General features: G+C 38.0%; 1 protein-coding gene across 1 annotated transcript in view; it reads right to left on the bottom strand.

Moving 5' to 3' along the window:
* fndc1 (fibronectin type III domain containing 1) overlaps positions 1 to 23,672 on the bottom strand; it is an 80,828-nt gene that overhangs the window by 2,267 nt on the left and 54,889 nt on the right. Inside the window, exons 9-19 of the mRNA XM_031902567.1 lie at positions 17,364 to 17,470; positions 14,203 to 14,314; positions 11,268 to 11,642; positions 10,211 to 10,285; positions 8,579 to 8,719; positions 7,693 to 7,923; positions 7,457 to 7,565; positions 5,586 to 5,665; positions 3,938 to 3,967; positions 2,483 to 2,644; positions 281 to 403 (exon numbers count right to left, since the gene is read on the bottom strand). Coding sequence (XP_031758427.1) covers positions 281 to 403; positions 2,483 to 2,644; positions 3,938 to 3,967; positions 5,586 to 5,665; positions 7,457 to 7,565; positions 7,693 to 7,923; positions 8,579 to 8,719; positions 10,211 to 10,285; positions 11,268 to 11,642; positions 14,203 to 14,314; positions 17,364 to 17,470 — 1,545 coding nt within the window. The remainder of the gene's footprint in view (positions 1 to 280; positions 404 to 2,482; positions 2,645 to 3,937; positions 3,968 to 5,585; positions 5,666 to 7,456; positions 7,566 to 7,692; positions 7,924 to 8,578; positions 8,720 to 10,210; positions 10,286 to 11,267; positions 11,643 to 14,202; positions 14,315 to 17,363; positions 17,471 to 23,672) is intronic.

Raw genomic sequence — 23,672 nt, forward strand, 5'->3', positions numbered from 1 at the left:
CACATACAAACTTTAATTGTAAAAAAAAATCACTGTTATCACGATTTGGATAACAAAAAGCACTGGACTGGGATTTGGAAGAATACTGAATAGAATCATGGATTGGGGATATTCCAAATAGTAGATAGCATTCCAGGAGTGTATAGCACCCAGCACTTAACTGGAGGCCATAGGATCTACTCGTAATATACTACATTTTCACACATAACAAAATAACAATATAGATAAAGATCAGACATATAGCAATTTGCCAGGAGAGAAACTGTATTTAATTTTTTACCATTGACTGTAGGCATTGTCTCTACATAAGTCATAGGTCCCGTTCTTCCTTCCATGTAAGAATCCACAAACTGGCAGTGATCTTCACCTCGACCCCAGCTGTCTCCTATGCTGTAAAATGTATCTAAATGTAAAAGAAACACATCTTCCTTAAACACATGGCCAAAATGTTTTACAATGACAAGATACACCGGAATGGGTGAGCTTTAATGGGTGCAATTTTCTTCTAAGCTGTTAACTTATTGTTATCCTCACTATACCACCAATGGAAAGACAATTAGGCAGTGCGCATAAGTGTACTGGCACTGCCTATGATCCTATACATTACGCATACATTGCCCTACATTATTAGAGAAGCTATGCCAACTGTTCTTCACAGGAAAAAAAAAGCTCTCATGTTGACAATTTCTTTCAAATATGGCCCCTGGAAGAGCCTTAGACAAGAAGAGGGCTGGTGAGGGTTCAAATCTGATCTGCTTGATGTGGAAGTCAAGGGGTGGATAATAATGATATTTGCATTTTTTTTGGCGATACAGACTGCATGACAAAATTCTAGCATGGATCCCTACTATGTATGTATCTATGACTATAAACACACACAATATGGATGCCATGGCGATTCAATCTCATACATTTGTTGTTTTGCTCAATATTTATCTCAAGTTTCTTTCTCGCTTAAAATAAAAGTAAAAGAACAATTCACACTGGCAGACTGATTAGATTAGAGAAGTTTTAAATTGTATACCACTTGTAATTTCAAATCTAAAAGTTAGGCGTCCCTTCAAATACGTGAGAGCAGTGGTGGCTTGCAAAGGATTTCAAACTTGTACATTTACAGAAAGGCCCAGATATAAAGAATGTGTTCTCCGTGTTGTACTTATGTTCCATACAAGTCATTTTTGTTTATTTGTTTTGCTGCTGTAGTAGGGACACCTGTATGGCAGCTGTGTATAACAAACTGTGCTGTTTTATAGAAAAAGAATACGTCTGTGTTATTCAATTTACAGCCCACATAGGGCATAAATCTGAGTTTTTATAGTCTTTAAGGGAAATGGGAATCAATTTTTCAAGGACCATAACAATGTTTACTACAGGACCATATGGCCTTTGATCTGGCCTTGTCGATTTTGATATACACACATGTGAGCAAAAACTACCATTAAAGCTGTATACGTTTTAATTTTGTTACAAAATGAAGACAGTAAGGTTACAATTATTTCCGTATTAGATGGGTAATTTGTAAGATTCTGTTTGCATATGGTTGTGAGAGTATAATTTATCTGTAGAAAAGTGCCCATTGTACTGAGTTCCGTTAAAAGAGCAAGTGGTACCAAAGACTTCTTTTGTCTTGCTAAAATCTTCTGAATTCTGTTATAACTTTTTACAGACCAGGAGGAAAGATCATTTTTACTATATATTATATATATATTATATATATATTATGAATAGTATTTTATAGTTTGATAAGAAATATATTCAGCAGATCCAGCACTAGGACAAAGATTTATTCTGCTTGTACTTTCAAAGTAAAGACTGACTTTACGGTTGTCCTCTTTTTCTGCATATTTGCCCTGTTCCTTTTCAGTTATGTCCCTATGAAATTAGGCACATACATATCCATGTGTGTGGTGATCCCATGCCTCATCATAACCACCAAGCACAACATTTACAGGTGAGAAATGTGCTCAGAGTGAATCAGAGAAGGTGCTGTACATAGAGACATGGCATAAAACAGTAATTAGGCACTTTTGTAAATGCTGGAATTCCCTTAGATAGACATGGGTAGGGTTCCAACCGCACTGGTTGATGTGGAAGGCAAGGTGTTTATAATAGTGAGACAGAACACAGGGGCAAAATTCTAGCATGGATCTTTAAAAGAGTTTGTTACTGGCACAATTGCAAATTTCTACATGAAACTTTAACAGGTGAAAAATGTTGCTCGTCCCTCACAGTGTGACTATACACACAAGCACAATATGGATGCTATGGAGATTCAATCTCATACATTTGTTGTTGTAACTACATTAAACGTTTTGTTCAATCCTTATCTGAAGTTTCTTTCCCTCTTGTGATACAGGTATTTAATCCTTTATCTGGAAACCTGTTATCCAGAAAATTCCAAATTATGGAAAGGCCATCTCCCATAAACTCTATTATAAGCAAATAATAAGCTTCTTAACAAAAACAGTATAAAGAAACTTACCCCTTAGATTTTCACTGAGGTAAATTTTATATCTTAAAGAATTACAGAGCACAACACCCACAAACTTTCTGTACCATGTGCGTTTAACATATTGTTTGCCACTGCAGCCGGAGAAGCTTGAATCATGCTTGAATGCAAATGGAATCCAGATTGGTTCACCCCCTTAAAATAAGAATTGATAATGTCAAAGAACAGGCAATATTTCAGTCAGGAATCCTTCCAGAAAGTATGAAATGCATAGTGCTTCTTTGGATGAATACAGCCATTTTGTAGTTGAAGTTAAATTGAAAGTAAAACTTCTATAACATAGTGAAAGCTTGCTGTTAGCTATAGAGAAGTAATACAGTACATTCATTCTTAAAGTGGCCATACACAGGCCGATTCTAGCTTCCGATATCGACCCCTTAGACCGACTCGGCAGCTTATCAGCCCATGTAGGGGCACTAATGACGGGCCCGCCCGACCGATATCTGGCCTGAAATCAGCCAGATAACAATCGGGCAGGTTTAAAAATGTAGTTGGATCGGGGACCGCATTGGCTTGCTGATGCGATCCCCAAACCGACTGTGCCTATACCCTTCGTTCTAATTCGATCACTTGCCCCTGGGTCATACGACCCAACTAGCCTGAATTAACCCAATATCGCCCACCCATAGATGGGGATATCGGGAGAAGATCCGCTCGCTTGTCGACCTCACCAAGCAAGCGGATCTTAACGTGTTTGCCCACCTTTAAAGAAATACTGCTCATTCTCAAAGAAATAACAGCAAATACCTGGCCAGGTGCCCAACTAATGCAAGATACTCAAATGAAAATCCTGACTGCTCAAACATTTCTTCTCAGTACTGAATACCTAAACAGTAATATGTCCTTCATTCTGTTGTGTAAACTGTTATTTTGTTAAACCAAAACTTCACACAACAATATAAATATTTGACATTAGACTGACAGAACCAGTAGGGTGGATTTTCATGCAGACACGAGGGCACCCATTTTGATTAGAAGAAAGGAGGTTCCGTCTAAATATTCAGAACAGGTTTTTTACTGTGAGAGCTGTGAAGTTGTAGAATTCTCTCCCTCAACCAGTCGTACTGGCTGATACATTAGATAGCTTCAAGAAGGGGCTGGATGGCTTTTTAGCACGTAAGGAAACACAGGGTTATGGAAGATTGCTCATACTTAGAAGATTGCAACTACAAGTTGATCCAGGGACCGGTCCAATTGCCATCTTGGAGTCAGGAAGAAATTTTTCCCAAATTAGAGAGGCTTCAGAAGGGTTTTTTTTACTTCCTCTGGATCAACTAGCAGTTAGGCAGGTTATATATAGTCATAAAAGGTTGAACTTGATTTGTTTTCAACCTAACTTACTATGTTACTATGTATGTAAGTATGAATGTATGCATGTTCAATGTCTAAAGCTCTAGGTGCTATAAAAACAGAATACAATTTTTTTACCTGGTGGTCTCACTATGAGCAGTGGATTATCTGTGAAAAAATATTAATAACATTAAAACAGGCTCCATTAAACATGTATGGCATATACAAACAGACCAATAATTATGCTGATGATCAATAATTTGCAGTTAGAATGTTTTATCTTGTTCTTTGTGCTTTCATCCTTAATTTGCCACACCTTAAATATTCATCATTTTGCACCACCTCACTTTAGTTGCTTGTCCTTCTCAATAGAGGAAAGAATTTGGGTTCCATGCACTAACCTCTAATTGATAATGTTTTTCAAACATCTCATAACAGTGTTGCTGTTAAACACTACAATAATTAGTCAAAAATGTAATCTATACAGGCTGGAGTGGACAGATGTCTAACATAATAGCCAGAAAACTACTTCCTCCTTTACAGCTCTCTAAGCTGTCAGGAGTCAGTAACCAATCAGTGACTTGAGGGGGAGCCATATAGGACATAACTGTTCAGTTAGTTTGCTTTTGAATCTGACCTGCATGCTCACAAACTAACTGAACAGCTATGGCCCATAGTACATTCTTGTCTAACTATATCAGAAATATATTTTTATTTTGCGCAGTCTATCCATTTTACCCAGTTTAATTTTTATACTGAACTATTCAGCTTCCAGTGAGGGCTACCTACTGTAACCTACACCAGAACAGGGATTTATTAGTGGTTGTGGAACCACAGACTATACAAACAATATATTTAAACTTTTCAAATCTATGGAAAGTTGTGAGGTACTGTTCAAAAACATAATTGCCCTCAAAGGAGGAAACAATTAAACACAGGTATGCAAGAATATTCCCAAAGTCATATAATACTGAGGTAGGAAAACCTAGCTAAAACTAAAGAACAGTATTAAAACACACACTAGGGGGCACATTTAATAACCCACGAATCCGAATCCGAATTGGAAAAATTCCGATTGGAAAACGAACATTTTGCGACTTTTTCGTATTTTTTGCGATTTTTTTGGCGCCTTTACGACTTTTCGGAAATTGTCGCGACTTTTTCGTTACCAATACGATTTGCGCGAAAAAACGCGAGTTTTTCATAGCCATTACGATGCGCTCGTATCTTGTTGCGACTTTTTCGTATTGAGCGCTCGTAAGCGGCGGGCGAAACTTTCAGACTTAGCATGATTTTGGAAGCCTCCCATAGGACTCAATGGCATCCTGCAGCTCCAACCTGGCCCAAGAAAAGTCACCATATTGAAGCTTGAATGAATCCAAATCTTTCGTACTCGGCGCGAAGGCTACGAAAAAGTAGCGACTTTTCGCGCAAATAGTAACGCTACGAAAAAATCGCCAGATTTTGTGCAACATTCGGAATTTTCCGAAAAATAGCCAAATACCGATCATTACGAAAAAAACGCAATCGGACGCATTCGGCCAGTTCATGAGTAAGTAAATGTGCCCCTAACAGTACTAAATAGTTCCTCCATAATGATACACAACAATATCAAATAATTGTATCTTTAAAAACTACAACCTGTTGGTCAAGCTTGAAGTCAAAGGCCCCACATATAGTTATATAATACATTTCATTATTACCACTTCTCATAAAAGAAATGTTTTCTCTATATCTGCTATGAAAACTAATGTGAAGTACTGGTGCAGTAACTGTCTGCTCTTACCTGATTCTGTAACAAATGATACATGAGGGCTCATTGGTCCTACGCCATAAGGATTCTCTGCTTGAATTTTAAAGTAATATCTAGAAAAACAATTTCATCATTTTTACTATTACCATATAAATACAGTGTTAACAGGTTACATGGCACTGAACAACTGTAATATAAATCAATATCCACCCCAGAATCGGCCATTGAAAACAAAATTAGACCACTAAAAAAAAAGCTCACAAATAGGTTGCACTTGTAATAATATTAACAGGATGCACACCACATATTTCTGTTATCCATGATGCTAGCTGAGCATGAGTTAGGTACCAAAAGTACAGCAGTGCCCAAGTGATGACTTCGGAGGAAATGTTAGTTATCTGGCACCATCAATTTCCCATTTCATTTTGCACATGTAAACATCACAAGTCTCTATTTATACAGTAGATAGTCTGAATACATTTTAAAAGTATTATACATGTGTTGATTTGTGCATTACATTTGGCTAAAGATATTGTCTGTGAGTAATTCCCTCTGTTGTTATCATCGAGGAAGCTGACATTAACAATCCATATGTTTTGAGACCCAAAAGTGTTTTTCCCATAACACAACTACATCCAAAATGATTTATCCACTGTCTCTACCTTAGCTATTTATTATTATTTTGCATAACCTATCAAATCCAATATCTCACATCTGCTACACACACAAGTGTTTTCGATGATTTTCATTTCACTTTACATGGAGAATGGAAGATCTCTATCCATAGACTAAATGCTTTAAAACCATCCTTTTTTTATTTAATTACTGCATGTGACCCTTCATTTACCCTGAAGTGGTGAGAGCAGGAGCCTGCTGCCATATCATTACGTTAGGAATTGGCCGAAAAACAGAATCTCCGCTGTTCATTTGAACCAGCCATTCCTTTATGTTAGTCCACATATAAAACTGCTTCCCAGTCAATGTTGGCAGGATATTAATCTCTGTTGCTTAATACAGTATATAGTATTTTCCAGTCTTCTCTCCAAAATTAGGAGTTCATCCCACATAAAAAATTCCTCAGGTTTGTCTTTTACATGTGGCCACCATCCATTCCTCAACAAATGCAACCTATGTAAATCTCACTGAATGTTACAGCTTAATAAGCAACAATGTAGCACGCAGAAGACATTAGCTATGTATTGTGTTCATATTTTATCTATACAAAACCGTACTTGAAAAAGTGGCACTTCAACTGCTCACCAAAGGGTTGGTTTTGTCAGGTTATATGACAGTAGGCATAATACAATTGTAATGTATAGTTTCTAACCTATTATAAAGAAAACAGCACTTCTTTTTTCTTTTTCAAGAATTTTCAGCAGTTTCACTAATTTTTTTGGCAAAGTGAAACAGATTTGCTTATCACTAGCTGTAATCTATGCCATGGGTGAATTGGTCGCCATAGGCCCAGGGATAGAGTGAGTAGTTCCTGTCAATAGTTTATTTTTAGGGGTGTGGGAGCATATGGCTGTTCATCTTTGGACTCCACCTGGTGCAGGGGGTGGATGTACTTGGGAGGCTGGAGCATATGGCCGTAAGTGCCCTAAGGGAAGTCAGCACCTTAATGAAGTCTGGAACACAGGGCCTAGTGAATAAGGTGTAGAAAGTGGAGCACAGATTATCATCTAGCACACTCTAGTTGTGAGATAGATATGGTAAATAGGAAGAGCAGCAACCAACTCTACCAAGGAGAAGTAGTTTGAAGCAGTTTCTCCTGGGCAATATCTTGCAATGAGAGTATCTGCACCTCTTCTCTGAAATTTTCTTTCATGTTCCATCAGACTTTTTTCAGCCTTCAAACCATCTCTTAAATGATATTTTAATTCAGATAATTTATATATTTGTACCTTGTATTAGGTTTCAGATTTTCAACAGGGAAACTGGTGGCTCCTGCAGTTCGCGTTGACCACTTGTTTCTCAGGAAGTCATCATAAGATGCACTATAAACTAAGTATCCTGTAAAGGTGAAATATTACAGTTTTGTTAAATTGTTTTATAAATAGGAGGGGGGGGGATTTGATAATTTTACTAAATGTAATCAACTTAATTGCACTAATAAAATAATAATACAATGACCTTGTACCTGTAATAAAATCCCCCTTTTTGGGTTTGGCCCAGTCTAGAATGACAAAAGAATGGCAGCCTTCCACTGCCACAACAGTGATGTTGTAGGATATTTTCTGGGGAGGTAGAATCGGCTCACTGATGTCCTTGGGTAGTAATTCTTCCAGATTTTCCACTTGAAAATGCTCCAGGGCCTCAGTTAGAGAACAGGGTGCAGATGGGTCTTTACTTATATAAGTCACATAAGGAGCTAAAAGAGATAATAATATGCATTAACAAAGAAACTTAAAAAAAAGAACAATTTACTACAGGTATTGGACCTATTATCCAGAATGTCTGGGACCTGGGGCTTTCCAGATAAGGGGGCTTTCTGTAATTTGGATCACAATACCTTAAGTCTGCTAAAATGTATTTAAACATTAAATAAACCAAAAGGATTTGTTTGCCTCCAATAAGGATTAATTATATATAATTTGGGATCAAGTACAAAGTACTGCTTTATTGTAATTTTTTAAATTTTTAATTATTTCCTTATAATAGAGTCTATGGGACATGGCCTTCCCATAATTCGGAGCTCTCTTAATAATGGATTTCCGGATAATGGCACCTATACCTGTAATTAATTTAGTTACTAATCATGTGCAATTTAGTTTTTAGATTGAAATCTTATTTTGATTAAATGAAGTAACTAAAAAATTATGTTGTCTTGCAGCATTCTGTGTCCTGAATCTGGATCTATGGTGGCAGGCCAGGATTTGATAAAACTAGTGTCCAGTTGTTGTTAAATACACTTGGTTGTGACAAGTTAATAGATAAAACTATACTCCTTGTTATTTGCAGCTTGTTTTTCTAATTCCATATGGTGCTATAACAGTAGCCAGGGTAATGAATATGTCTTGACTTACCAGTAAATCTCTTCTTTCCAGCAATGTCATATTCTGATACCAGGTTTGAAGTAATTGACTTCATTTCTGGATCCTCAGGAAGAGTTGGAGGTTTAGTTGTTAATTTAATGGGAGGTTCAGTGGTCTCAATTAAATAATTATCTAAAAAAAAGGATATTTGTACTGTGAGATTACAAAACCTTTTGTCTAATTTAAGAAGGAAATAAAAAAGGTAGAAAATGTTGCCATGGAATTGAATCTACCAATACAATACAAGTTCCTTTAGAAACCAACCTAGCGCTTGGAATTGTGTCAATGCTGCAGATGGAACTTGTTAGGAAACTCTTTAATGCATCCAAACATGTTTTAGAGGATCAGAAACTGACTGACTTCTGCAATTCATTCTTCATTGGTTAGAACTTGGCTTAAGGTGCAAGACAGAGTCGGCAGCTTATTGGCCTGTGTAAGGGGCCGACAGATGTGTCTAAATGGCAGGTTTGCAAATTTGATCAGCTCATTGGTGCTTTGCTGTGGTCCATATCCTATGTTCCTCTGTAGGCCCCAGTGTATAATCTGATTGTTGGTCCCAGGGCCGGATTTGGATAAACCTGATTTGGCCTTGCACATCAGTGGCTAAATCAGCCCAGATCCGCTTGTTGGTGATCTTGCCAACAAGCAGATCTGGCAATGTGTGTGTCATGTAATCATGAAAATAACATGTTTTTTTTTTATGGCATTCATTCCTGTTTTAACATCTACATCTTCATGGTATCCCATTTGAACATTATCTTATAGAACTCAGAGCTCAAGGTGCACTGTTCATCACTGTGCCTGCAAAGCTAAGCTAAGCATGCCTTTGGCAAAAAATGGTTTTTACATTTATAAAGAAGCCATCCTGTTAATTCTTAGTTTTAAACTGATGTTCACTAACAATGTTAGTTCATTTTTAAACAAACATATGTATCTTGATAGGATATCTGATGTACAGGACTGAGCTTTGTCATAGGAAGTTTCAATGGAATTTATCATTTATATGCCTGTATTTTACACAAAGTTTCTATTATTTCTCTAATTTGTTACAAAAGAAAGGGGTAATAAACAATATCTCTTGCTTCCATTATGTTCTTTTATTTATGTCAGGGCCAAATCTTTGTTTTTACTAGCCAAAATCAGTTTAAAAGACAAGTCAACCCAAAATATATATGTTTGCCTAATAAAAGTATAAATAATTTGTAGCAACTTTGCAATATACATTCATTACACATTTCCAATGGTTTTTGAGTTATTTGTATATATAAAATTGCTATTAGAAGCAGTGCTTGCCTGTCCTTTTCTATTCTCTGCCCTGGTGGCTCAGACTGTTGAAACAATGTAACACAAGGCAGCAGACTGACAGACCTGTATTGCTGGAGGAGACTGACCTTTGCAACATTGTTTAAAAAGTAACAACCAGGAGTTCAACAAATGCTGCTTTCAATAGCAATTACATTTATAATAACTTTTAAAGCACTAAAAATTTTCACTAGATTCACTTTGGAAAGTTGCTTGAATTTATGTTTTCTTTTATTAGGCAAACACTTATTTTTAGGGTTGACATGTCCTTTAAAAGGTAACACAGGTATAAAGGGCTTCCCATTTCTAATTAGACATTACCTTCATCAAGATCCATGTATGTTACAATTTCAGAAGCTTCGGTGGTAACAATCAGATCTTGTCCTGAAAAGCTATCTGGAAAGAAAATAAAAGAACAGATATTCAGGTATTTCAAGATTTAATTGTTATTCCAAATGTTAATATATCTCTAGAAACCCCAGGAAACTTGGCACACAATGAACCTCTTTAATTAAGTTCATCAATTCAATGCACATAGTTGAGATGGGGGTCCATGAGAGTAAAAACTCATCATGTAATCCACACATTCATTCAGATTATAGGAACATAGTTATTTGGAACCATCTGGCAATTTTGAGGTCTTTTTGTCCAATAACTGCACCAGCCCATGTAATTAGTCATTAATAGTCTAGAATGGCACTGGTCAACCAAAAGAGGGAAGACTGGGAGGTATGCAGACATACATCCAAGACAATCCATGAAAATAAATGTATGCTGCAGTTTTGGAGGTTGTGTATAGAGATGTAGCGAACTGTTCGGCGGCGAACAAATTCGCACGAACATCGGGTGTTCGCGAACGTGTATGTTCACGAACTTTCAGCGTATGTTCGCAGTTTGGGTTCGCGCCGCATTTTCCGCCGCATTTTTTATCGTCGCAAAAGTATTGTACAATACACCGCACAAGTCACACATGGGGTTTTTCCGCAAATCCCGTTTTCATGGTGTTTAGCGCGACATAGCAAAAAAGCTTGCGTTTTTTGCGCAACGCTGTGCCAACAAAGTATTTTTCAGAGAAGTTTTTGCCCTTGATCCCCCTCCTGCATGCCACTGTCCAGGTTGTGGCACCCTTTAAACAACTTTAAAATCAGTTTTCTGGCCAGAAATGGCTTTTCTAGGTTTTAAAGTTCGCCTTCCCATTGAAGTCTATGGGGTTCGCAAAGTTCGCGAATATTCGCGGGTTTTGGCGTAAGTTCGCGAACATTTTCGCGAACTTTTTTTTTTAGGTTCGCTACATCCCTAGTTGTGTATAAGAAAAAGAAGAAAAAAACAATAAATGTATGTTATTTTTTCATCATAATCATTATGACACAAGTATCACCTTCTGTGTAGCAGTCGGGCTTGTCATCAGGTCCCATGATCAGATTTCCTTCTTCATCATACTGTGAATATGTGCCTGGAGGACAGGTAGGCATTGGGGGTTCCTCTGTAGTTTGTTCAATAGTTGTTGGTTCAGGTGTAGTCGTAGGAGGGGTAGTGGTGGTGGCAGTGGTGGTTGTAGTTGTAGTGGTTGTGGGGGTAGTTGTTGGTCTTGTAGTTGGTATTCTTGTTGTTCTAGGTACTTCAAGACCCTTCAATGGTCTTCCCCCCAGGCTCAACACTGGCTTGTCTTGTGCATTGGCCACAGGTTTGCTAAATCTACCATTTCCAAAGAGAGGCAATCCACCAGGGCTAACAACAGGAGCCCCATTCATATCTGTCAAAAAAGCAAACAGTTTTGTACTACGAAGTGTACATATAAAGGCAAAGTTGCAGAATGTAATACACTAGAAAAGTCAACATTGTGTAACTTTGAAAAGGAACTCGAATGTGTTGTTTTGCAATGTGTCATAACAGAATGCAATAAATGGAGTTTTAGGGGCTGATTTACTAACCCACGAATCCGACCCGAATTGGAAAAGTTCCGACTTGAAAACGAACATTTTGCGACTTTTTCGTATGTTTTGCGATTTTTTCGGCGTCTTTACGAATTTTTCGTTACCAATACGATTTTTTCGTAGCCTTTACGAAAGTTGCGTAAAATCTTGCGCTTTTTCCGTAGCGTTAAAACTTACGCGAAAAGTTGCGCCTTTTTCGTAGCGTTAAAACTTAAAAGGTGCGAAGTTTCGCGTAAGTTTTAACGCTACAAAAAAAGCGCAACTTTTTGCGCAAGTTTTAACGCTACGAAAAATCGCAAGATTTTACGCAACTTTCGTAATGGCTACGAAAAACTCGCGTTTTTACGCAAAAATCGTATTGGTAACGAAAAATTTGTAAAGACGCCGAAAAAATCGCAAAAAATACGAAAAAAACGCAATCGGACTCATTTCGACCCGTTCGTGGGTTAGTAAATGTGCCCCTTAATGTTACTTTTTATGTTGGTTCTTAAGAAAGATACACTAATGGTTACCTACAAAGTGGAATTGCTTTATTTAAGTATTTCTCACATGGTGGGCCTACTTTCATAGGTGAAACTGAGCAAGATTGAATCAAGACCTTACAGTATCTAGTATAATTAAAGGAAAACTATCCCCCCAAACAACATAGGTCTCTATAAAAATATATTGCATAAACTTATATGGAAAACCCCGCTTCATCAAAATAAACTATTTTATCAAAATGAGTAGTATGTGGTATTGGGTAATCCTAATTTACTGATATATATATATTTCAGTTTGACGAGATTCTTTAATAGGTCACTTAACATATTATAAACTATCTGTTGTTTAGGTATTTACTCTGGGGGTATAGTTTTCCTTTAAGTCTAAAGCAAATGGACTTTTATGTATTCTTGAAAATCTTTCACCACTCACTCAATCGGTTTCTTCAAAAATCTAGTTGCTTTAGACTTAATTCTACTATATACTGTATATGATGACCTGAATGATTGAAAATCTTTTTTTTGACATGGTGGGAACAGAATATTGAAATTGCTAAAACTTTGTCCCAGTACTCTTAATAATTTTCTTGGTGTTGCTTTGTAACATAGATGATATTCCCATCATCTATGTTACCCTATATTAAATGACATCATAAGAATAGTGGCAGACCATTATTCAGAATATCACCCATTTAGGGTGATGGGCTTGGAGGAAATACAGCTTGGTATAAGAGCGTGAGATATAGGGGCTGATTTACTTACCCACGAACGGGTCGAATGGAGTCCGATTGCGTTTTTTTCGTAATGATCGGTACTTTGCGATTTTTTCGTATGTTTTGCGATTTTTTCGGATTCTTTACGAATTTTTCGGATCCAATACGATTTTTGCGTAAAAACGCGAGTTTTCCTATCCTTTACGAAAGTTGCGTAAAAAGTTGCGCATTTTGCGTAGCGTTAAAACTTACGCGAAAAGTTGCGCATTTTTCGTAGCGTTAAGTTTTAACGCTACGAAAAATGCGCAACTTTTCGCGTAAGTTTTAACGCTACGCAAAATGCGCAACTTTTTACGCAACTTTCGTAATGGATACGAAAAACTCGCGTTTTTACGCAAAAATCGTATTGGTAACGAAAAATTCGTACAGAATCCGAAAAAATCGCAAAACATACGAAAAAGTCGCAAAATGTTCGTTTTCAAGTCGGAACTTTTCCAATTCGGGTCGGATTCGTGGGTTAGTAAATCAGCCCCATAGTGTTTCACCAGCACAATTTAAGTTCTAGATTAATAACTGAAGATCAGTCTCTTTTGCCCTTTCTTTCAGCTGGCATATTATTCACTGTCAAGAAAAATTACTCGATTGTCCTTCTTTCCGAGTAGAGAAAGTGGTGGGACACCATCTACTAGTGTTAATATATATCTATAAATACCATTATATATTCAATATATTGGGGATTTTGATGCAGTGATCCCAACCAGGTTATTTCTTAAATGATCTACTCCTGAGATGTTATATAAGAATAGACAGCAAAAGGACAAAAGCACTTGGTACTCTCATCCCACTTAAAAACACTCAGCCTCCAGTTAGCCTGAAAAAGAAGGAAATCCCATCCTTATTTTAAAATGGCAGCATGACTAAGGATTCTGTCACCACTGAATTACTCACATGACTATTGTCCTACTTGATGGAGCCAACAGTTCGGTTAACTTGTTCAAATGCATCTATTTACTCCAGATACTCTCTCAAAATACATCATCTATTAGGAAAGTGCTATTTCTGAATACTGATTACTAAACACAACATTATATACATTTATATATATAATATTACTGTACTGTGTAACAACTCTGTGAAGATTTGTTTAAATCCAACATAGGCAAAACCAGAATTCTAGTGCTTACCAACAATGGTTCGACCATCTCCTCCCAACTTTATACGAAGCGGTTTTCCTTCAGAATCCTGAAGAAACCTTCCTTCTGGATTAAGAACTAATCCACGATTTAGATCAACAACCTAAAAATGAAAAATTTGCTAAATAGCTATTTGTATAATTGTAGCTTTTATATTGGTAATAATGGGAACAGTCAAATGCCTTTCTCCAAAAAAATATACTGGGATTATTTGTTAAGAAGGCGGTTACTTTCTAGAAACCATTGATCTTGCAGAACGTGGATTAAGAGAGTTGTTAAATGTCTTTACAGATATTTTAGCCATATGGAAATTTTTCAAGTACTAGAGTTGACAAGCATCATTTGTATTTTATGTCTTTTATTTACAGACATTGTAAGTACAGAATTATGCACAGGAAGACTTATAAAAAAAGTTATAAAGCACACATAATAAGAAGATACTTTCCTGCTGTTCTAGTAAAAAGATTCTCAAATTTATGATTGTGAGAAGGGTCAGACAGGTTTAACCCTGTACCAGTGCTCATATTACAAGGAAATACTGATTTTGAATTCATGTGTCCCCTTAGCAGAAACAAATTACAGGTGAAACAAGTATACTCCAGGGTCTTTTTTTCACATCGTGCTATTTTTAAATGACCCTTAGGGCTCTGGCACACGGGGGAGATTAGTCACCCGCGACAAAACTCCCTGTTCGCGGGCGACTAATCTCCCCGAGTTGCCAGTACCCGCCATCCCGCCGGCGAACATGTAAGTCGCCGGCGGGATGGCACACGCGGCACCGCGATTTCCCGAAATCGCCAAAAAAGACTCGCGAGTCTTTACATGTTCGCCGGCGGGATGGCGGGTCATGGCAACTCGGGGAGATTAGTCGCCCGCGAACAGGGAGTTTTGTCGCGGGCGACTAATCTCCCCCGTGTGCCAGAGCCCTTAGGGAAATATTTTTTCTTTCCTTACAGTTACAGTTGGAAGGCCAGTTTAAGACAAAGCAGAGAATGACTAGTGTATTATATACACTAATGCTATACTATGAAGCTATTCAAGAAATTGGACAGCTTTGCTTGGTCATTAGATCAGGAATATATAAAGCATAAATGCAGATTTATAGTTGTTAGTTCCTAAGGTAGAGCTTTAAAAAGAGAAGATAAATGGGGGCATTGCATGGAATTGACTAAGCCTGTACACTGTATATATTTTGCGAGTGATAAAAAAAGAACTTTGAAAAAAATATATTACATAAATGTACTTATGTGCAAAAAAATATATTTCATATAGGACAGATATCTTGCATTGTGCATATGCTTTGGTTAGCAAATTGTATCGCATCCCTTTACATAAATTCACACATAACTGACATTGCTATTTTTTTCTCATGAAATAAATAATGGTTCATTAAATAATAATAAATCAAATAATCAGATTCAAACAGAAGTAATTCTTATTGGCATCCCCACGTCACATTTGAAAGCCAAAAATGGTAAATCTCCTAACCATTACTTAAATGCACATATAATACAGAAGCATTTTCTCAAGTTAATGCTTAATTAGAGTTTCATTAGACCTTATAGAATTCTGACTTATCTTTCTGTTCAGGCCCTTTCCTATTAATCTCTCATTTAAACCACTGCTTGATCACTAGGGTAAAACAGACTTTAGTAACCAGATAGCTGCTGAAATCCTAATCCGGAGAGCTGCCAAGCTGAAGGCGAAATAATTCAAAAACCATCAAAAAATAAAAATTAAGACCTATTGCAAATGGTCTCATAATTAGTGATAAGTGAATTTTTTGCCAGGCATAGGTTAGCAGCAAAATTCTGCATTTCGCCCATGGCGAATTGTTTCGCAAAACTTTCTCAAAATTCTTCTGCAAAAAAAAGCACAGCTGCATTAGTTGCACAGTACCCGCGTTTTGCTAATTTTTCTACAGTTTCTTGAATTTTTCGGTGAAACGGGACAGATTCGCTCATCACTACTCATAATATCACTGTCAACATCATACTAAAGTTAATTTAATAGTGAACAGCTCCAGACAACTGAACACAATTATTTGTTCACAATCGATGCAATCTTCATATTTCTTAAATTTGTATACAAATTAGACTTCAGATTCAATTCAGTATCCAATTTTTTTATGATGGATCATTACTTTGGCAAATCCAAATATTATGGATTATATGCATCCCTATTAAAAAGCCCCACCAAAAACCATGCAAGTTGTCAATATGCTTGTAATTAAGGAAGTTTTTGGTTGTCATATTACTGTATAATTTTCAGAATTGACATCATTCATAAAAGAAAATAAATCTTTTTACACAGTGTCGGACTGGGACCCCAGGGGCCCACCAGAAAACCTTAGACCATAGGCCCACTCTCCAAACTATTTTTCAACCACTTCTTATTAGTCTCTATATTTTCCTAGTTTTTTTATCTTTACATACTATAATCTATTCTATATATTTAGTTGCTTTGTTCCCATAGAAATAATAATGACCATGAATAAGGCCATATAGCTAGAAGCAGGAGGGCCCACTGACACCTGGGATCACCAGGAACTTTCCTAATATCCCTGGGGGCCAGTCCGATGCTGTTTGTACAGTAATCTTTACGTCAATATATATATATATATATATATATATAATTTCTTAATTTATACTGTTTTTAGCTTTTGCATTGTAACTACTTTCAAAGATCTCCTTTCTACTTCTCTGGTGGGATGGGCTGTCCCAGAGAAGCCAGAGGAAAGTTACAATCATTGATAGCAGGCACACGTTGTATCTACCTGTACTAAACAAATATAATCAGTATTGGGAATCTGGGAGAATTAACAGGCTCACTAACCAGTGATAAAGCTTCCTTCCTTGTCCCTTCCTGATCTTTAGAGATGACCAGTAGACAGTGAAGGCTCAGGAAGAGGTGGCTTCATCTCACAGTTATATTAATCTTAATGACTGAAAACTTTTAAAATTGTAGATTGACCCAGGAATTACTATACACTCTACACTCATTAGTTATAGTTCCTATTTAAATTATTTGATTTATAGTATCTTTTTGCCTCCCCCCAAAAAATTACTTTATTTGAGTAATATTCTTGGAAAAATTCCATGAGAACATAAAATGTCAACATTGTTTGAAATTTGTAAAGAAGGTTGCCCTACCCACTTTGTTCCTTGAGGGCCATGGATGATTCTTTGTCCATTAGTAGCAGATGGGACATCCCCATTTGAGTCCACTCTTGGTATTAGATTTGGCCTTCCATTGTTACCTGTATAATGCATACAAATTGCTATTGAAATAAGGAATAAGTAGCACTGTCTACATATTTCCATGCAATGTCCTAAATTTCAGATACAGTATACATTTAATATTAATGTCACTAATGTGGAGTGTGTGGATCAGCTACAAAATACTGGTGGCCACAATCATCATTTGCAGCACCACATCTGGTCCATAGGCCTCCAGTTTCACAGCATTAGTATATAAGAAATAATGTGGTCTCCAGTCAGCCCAGGACCTAGTTATGCACATACTTCTGACCGCTTAGATGAAAGACAGGTTCTTGACTGATCAAGAAGGACAGGTTGGTTTGGGCTGCAGACAAAGTTATTTGATATGGTTTGGATAGGTTGCAGGTCCAAACCCTAACTGTAGCAAAAAAAAGAGTTTATAGCTACATTCAACCTAAACAAATTTCTGTGGTGCAAGGTTTCCTAGATGTATGGCAACGCCCCAAGAAAACATAGAAAAAGGGAAAATGTGACTGCTGGTCAACTTACCCCATTTATTCTGCCAGTGTACCATACAAAACAAATTGTGTGTCATGAATCTATAATTTTGCAAATTTAGTGCAGAGATATAGAACGTAGGTAAAAAGAGATGTCTGGAAATATTCAGTTCTGTCTAGCAGGTACAGACCAATATCCATGATGAACAATGAAATTAAGTCACTAGCAAAATAGCATACTGTATAAAAATGGCCTTTAGGCATCATTCATCAAGATCAGGATTGTTTTATCATTCATAGAGAAACTAGAAAATACCTTGATAAAATAATAAATCAATCTAATACACTAAGCCTAAAGCCTGGAACACCCCTTCTCCTTCTGTTGACAAATGGTAAAAAGTTGTTTGTCAAGGTGAGATAGGAATTGATTTTTAGATGACTTACATTATATTGGACTGGGCCCATATGTACTTAACTGGATATATATTTCTTACAGCACAATTATAATTACAATAACATAACCAACCCTGTCACTGCTAAATGACCAATTCAGTAATAAGAATTCAAGATATATAGTGCCATAAGCGATTTCGTACTAACTGTTCTTCAATTAATGACGTTCTAAATTCCCCTTTAAGTAGACTCCATACAAATAGCCCTGTTTATAAAGGAAAGAGGGAGGTCAAGTTCTGTGGACATAGCCCAAATTAGTGCCTTATAACGGCAAAAAAATTGGGAAAATAGGCAGAATGAAATTTCAACACAAGTTCAAAAAGAAGGGGTTGGATGGCTTCTTAGCAAGTGAGGGAATACAGGGTTATGGGAGATAGCTCTTAGTACAAGTGAGGGAATACAGGGGTATAGGAGATAGCTCTCAGTACAAGTGAGGGAATACAGGGTTATTGGAGATAGCTCTCAGTACAAGTGAGGGAATACAGGGGTATGGGAAATAGCTCTCAGTACAAGTGAGGGAATACAGGGTTATGGGAGATAGCTCTTAGTACAAGTGAGGGAATACAGGGGTATGGGAGATAGCTCTTAGTACAAGTGAGGGAATACAGGGGTAGGGGAGATAGCTCTCAGTACAAGTGAGGGAATACAGGGTTATGGGAGATAGCTCTTAGTACAAGTGAGGGAATACAGGGGTAGGGGAGATAGCTCTCAGTACAAGTGAGGGAATACAGGGTTATGGGAGATAGCTCTCAGTACAAGTGAGGGAATACAGGGGTAGGGGAGATAGCTCTTAGTACAAGTGAGGGAATACAGGGGTATGGGAGATAGCTCTCAGTACAAGTGAGGGAATACAGGGGTAGGGGAGATAGCTCTCAGTACAAGTGAGGGAATACAGGGGTATGGGAGATAGCTCTTAGTACAAGTGAGGGAATACAGGGGTATGGGAGATAGCTCTCAGTACAAGTGAGGGAATACAGGGGTAGGGGAGATAGCTCTCAGTACAAGTGAGGGAATACAGGGTTATGGGAGATAGCTCTTAGTACAAGTGAGGGAATACAGGGGTATGGGAGATAGCTCTCAGTACAAGTGAAGGAATACAGGGGTATGGGAGATAGCTCTTAGTACAAGTGAGGGAATACAGGGGTAGGGGAGATAGCTCTCAGTACAAGTGAGGGAATACAGGGTTATGGGAGATAGCTCTTAGTACAAGTGAGGGAATACAGGGGTATGGGAGATAGCTCTCAGTACAAGTGAGGGAATACAGGGGTAGGGGAGATAGCTCTCAGTACAAGTGAGGGAATACAGGGTTATGGGAGATAGCTCTTAGTACAAGTGAGGGAATACAGGGGTATGGGAGATAGCTCTCAGTACAAGTGAGGGAATACAGGGGTAGGGGAGATAGCTCTCAGTACAAGTGAGGGAATACAGGGGTATGGGAGATAGCTCTTAGTACAAGTGAGGGAATACAGGGGTATGGGAGATAGCTCTCAGTACAAGTGAGGGAATACAGGGTTATGGGAGATAGCTCTTAGTACAAGTGAGGGAATACAGGGGTATGGGAGATAGCTCTCAGTACAAGTGAGGGAATACAGGGGTAGGGGAGATAGCTCTCAGTACAAGTGAGGGAATACAGGGGTATGGGAGATAGCTCTTAGTACAAGTGAGGGAATACAGGGGTATGGGAGATAGCTCTCAGTTCAAGTGAGGGAATACAGGGGTATGGGAGATAGCTCTTAGTACAAGTGAGGGAATACAGGGGTATGGGAGATAGCTCTCAGTACAAGTGAGGGAATACAGGGGTAGGGGAGATAGCTCTCAGTACAAGTGAGGGAATACAGGGTTATGGGAGATAGCTCTTAGTACAAGTGAGGGAATACAGGGGTATGGGAGATAGCTCTCAGTACAAGTGAGGGAATACAGGGGTATGGGAGATAGCTCTTAGTACAAGTGAGGGAATACAGGGGTAGGGGAGATAGCTCTCAGTACAAGTGAGGGAATACAGGGTTATGGGAGATAGCTCTTAGTACAAGTGAGGGAATACAGGGGTATGGGAGATAGCTCTCAGTACAAGTGAGGGAATACAGGGGTAGGGGAGATAGCTCTCAGTACAAGTGAGGGAATACAGGGGTATGGGAGATAGCTCTCAGTACAAGTGAGGGAATACAGGGGTAGGGGGGATAGCTCTCAGTACAAGTGAGGGAATACAGGGGTAGGGGGGATAGCTCTCAGTACAAGTGAGGGAATACAGGGGTAGGGGAGATAGCTCTCAGTACAAGTGAGGGAATACAGGGGTAGGGGGGATAGCTCTCAGTACAAGTGAGGGAATACAGGGGTATGGGAGATAGCTCTCAGTACAAGTGAGGGAATACAGGGGTATGGGAGATAGCTCTTAGTACAAGTGAGGGAATACAGGGGTAGGGGAGATAGCTCTCAGTACAAGTGAGGGAATACAGGGGTAGGGGGGATAGCTCTCAGTACAAGTGAGGGAATACAGGGGTAGGGGGGATAGCTCTCAGTACAAGTGAGGGAATACAGGGGTATGGGAGATAGCTCTCAGTACAAGTGAGGGAATACAGGGGTAGGGGGGATAGCTCTCAGTACAAGTGAGGGAATACAGGGGTAGGGGAGATAGCTCTCAGTACAAGTGAGGGAATACAGGGGTAGGGGGGATAGCTCTCAGTACAAGTGAGGGAATACAGGGGTATGGGAGATAGCTCTCAGTACAAGTGAGGGAATACAGGGGTATGGGAGATAGCTCTCAGTACAAGTGAGGGAATACAGGGGTAGGGGAGATAGCTCTCAGTACAAGTGAGGGAATACAGGGTTATGGGAGATAGCTCTTAGTACAAGTGAGGGAATACAGGGGTATGGGAGATAGCTCTCAGTACAAGTGAGGGAATACAGGGTTATGGGAGATAGCTCTTAGTACAAGTTGATCCAGGGACTGGTCCGATTGCCATCTTGGAGTCAGGAAGGAATTTCGTCCCCTCTGCAGCAAATTAGAGAGGCTTCAGATGGGGTTTTTTGCCTTTCTCTGGATCAACTAGCAGTTAAGCAGATTATTTATAGACAGTTAGGTTGAACTTGATGGATGTGTCTCTTTTTCCAACCTAACTTACTATGTTACTATGTTCTTACATACAAAAAAGCCGTATCTATAAAATAGAAAGACAGCTCCCTTCCAATGCTTACCTTTTGGATAAAATTAGCGGAGCAAGCTCTACCTGCAACTGAACAAGTATACACAGCAAAGGGCACTCCAAACAAATTTACTTAAGTCTGGGCTTTATTGATCTTACTCAATAAACCTATACCAATGGACAAAACTTACTAGATCATTCAATGAATTGACTGGAACTAGACGTCTTAAAGGCTACACCGAGCAAATTTTACCCTTAATTTCATACTTCTCATCTAATGCACTGACCTACCTGCCATATCAAAGCCACTACTAATTGTATTATATTGTATTTATGTAATCACTGCTTAAAGGAGAAGGAAAGGTAAAAACTAAGTAAGCTTTATCAAAGGTCTATGTAAATACAGCCAGAAATGCTGCACTGAGTCACCAATCATAAGAAACACAGGATTTCTTGTCTCTTTGTTTTCCTGTGCCACAGACACGCAGCTCTCTCTCCCCTCTCTCCCCTCTCCTGCTCCCCCCTCCCTCAAGAATGCTAAGAACTCCCTCCCCCCTTAGGAATGTGGATCTGAGCCAATCAGCAGGAAGCATTATGGGAACTTTCTTTACACAGCTCAGCGTTCTTTTTTCCTGTTTGGCTTCAGATCTTCTGAACAGGTGAAATATGGGGAGACTTAAGGGCACTATTGAGAGAACTGAAGGTATGCCTGCAGCTTGAGATTAACTCTTTACTAGCCTTTCCTTCTCCTTTAAAATGTTACACTTGGCATACCTGGCATGGTATAAATATGTAATTATGTAACTTGTAATCTCCTGATGGTGTATAATAGATAATAGATATTCCTTTGAAGTACATGATGAGTCCAAAGCATTTTGGTTGCCTCTGCTGCATGTAGGGAATGATGTTTTGCCTATGGAGCTCCTGCTAGTGGCATCAGTGACACTTTTAAAGTCATATCATGGCGGTGCATTCTATTCACAGTGCAGTATATTAGTATAACTTTTATAGTTAGTATATAAAAAAAAAACAATGTTTATATGAAAGGAAATTAAACATAATTTTTCCTGAATAAACTAGTAGAATTTCCTGAATAAAACAGGATAATTGAAGTTAGGTTTATTGCTTTGCCCAACACTAAAACATGCTACACGTTAATATCATTTTAAGTAGCTGTGGTTTCATATCATGAACAGCCCCTGTAAACCAGGCCGTAAGCTTGGCATCTCTCTATTGCATCTAAATTGTCCATTTTTGTCTTCATTTTTTAGTTTCAAATATTTTTACTAATCATAACATAACTTTGTTTGTTTAGGTGTTACAGTTTTAACTGTTTTGGCTCATTTTAGCCTGTTCATAGAAGAATTTAACAATAAAAATGTTAAAGATGTAAATTTTACAGACCCCAAAAACTCAATTATATGCTAGGAAAGCTGAAGAATTTGAAAATGTTATAAAAGTATGCCACCAAAGTAATCTTTTACTATTTTTACGTAATCACTACTGCGCGTAGATTGCAATTATTTCTCTTTCACAGTGTAATGAACACTTTTCAGGGCTTTATTAAAAAAACTATAGGAGAACTGAATCCATCATTTTTGTATTGGGCTTCTACAAAAAAAGGGCTGAATAATGAACCGAACTGAACCCTAATTTTCATATTCAAATTTCAAAAAAAGGAAATGAAATTGCCTTAGTTGTGAAAAAATAATTTAGCATTAAGTCATATGCTTACAGTCCATATTCATTTTGACCAAACACGTTTAAAATTCAGAAGAGTCTTGAACCCTGCAAAAATGCAAAATTCTGGATTTGGTACATCACAAAAAATTGAATTTTTTTTTTTTGCAAAAGGAGTTGAAATGTCTCAAAATACAATTAAAGGAGAACTAAACCCTAAACATGGCTAGAAATACCATATTTCATATACTAAACTTGTTGCACGAGCCTAAAGGTTTAGATTTTTGTTATAACAGTAATGATCCAAGTCTTCAAATTTGTCCCCAGAGCTCCCCATCTTGGCTTCTGTTAGAATTGTCAGTGACACTGCACATGCTCGTTGTGTTAGGGCAGCTGTTGGGAAGCTAAGCTTAGAGGTTGTCAAAAATCATCAAGCAGAGGATGAGGCGACCTGTCATATATGTGGATGC

Source organism: Xenopus tropicalis, chromosome 5 (genome assembly GCF_000004195.4).
Source record: "Xenopus tropicalis strain Nigerian chromosome 5, UCB_Xtro_10.0, whole genome shotgun sequence".
Taxonomy (NCBI): domain Eukaryota; kingdom Metazoa; phylum Chordata; class Amphibia; order Anura; family Pipidae; genus Xenopus; species Xenopus tropicalis.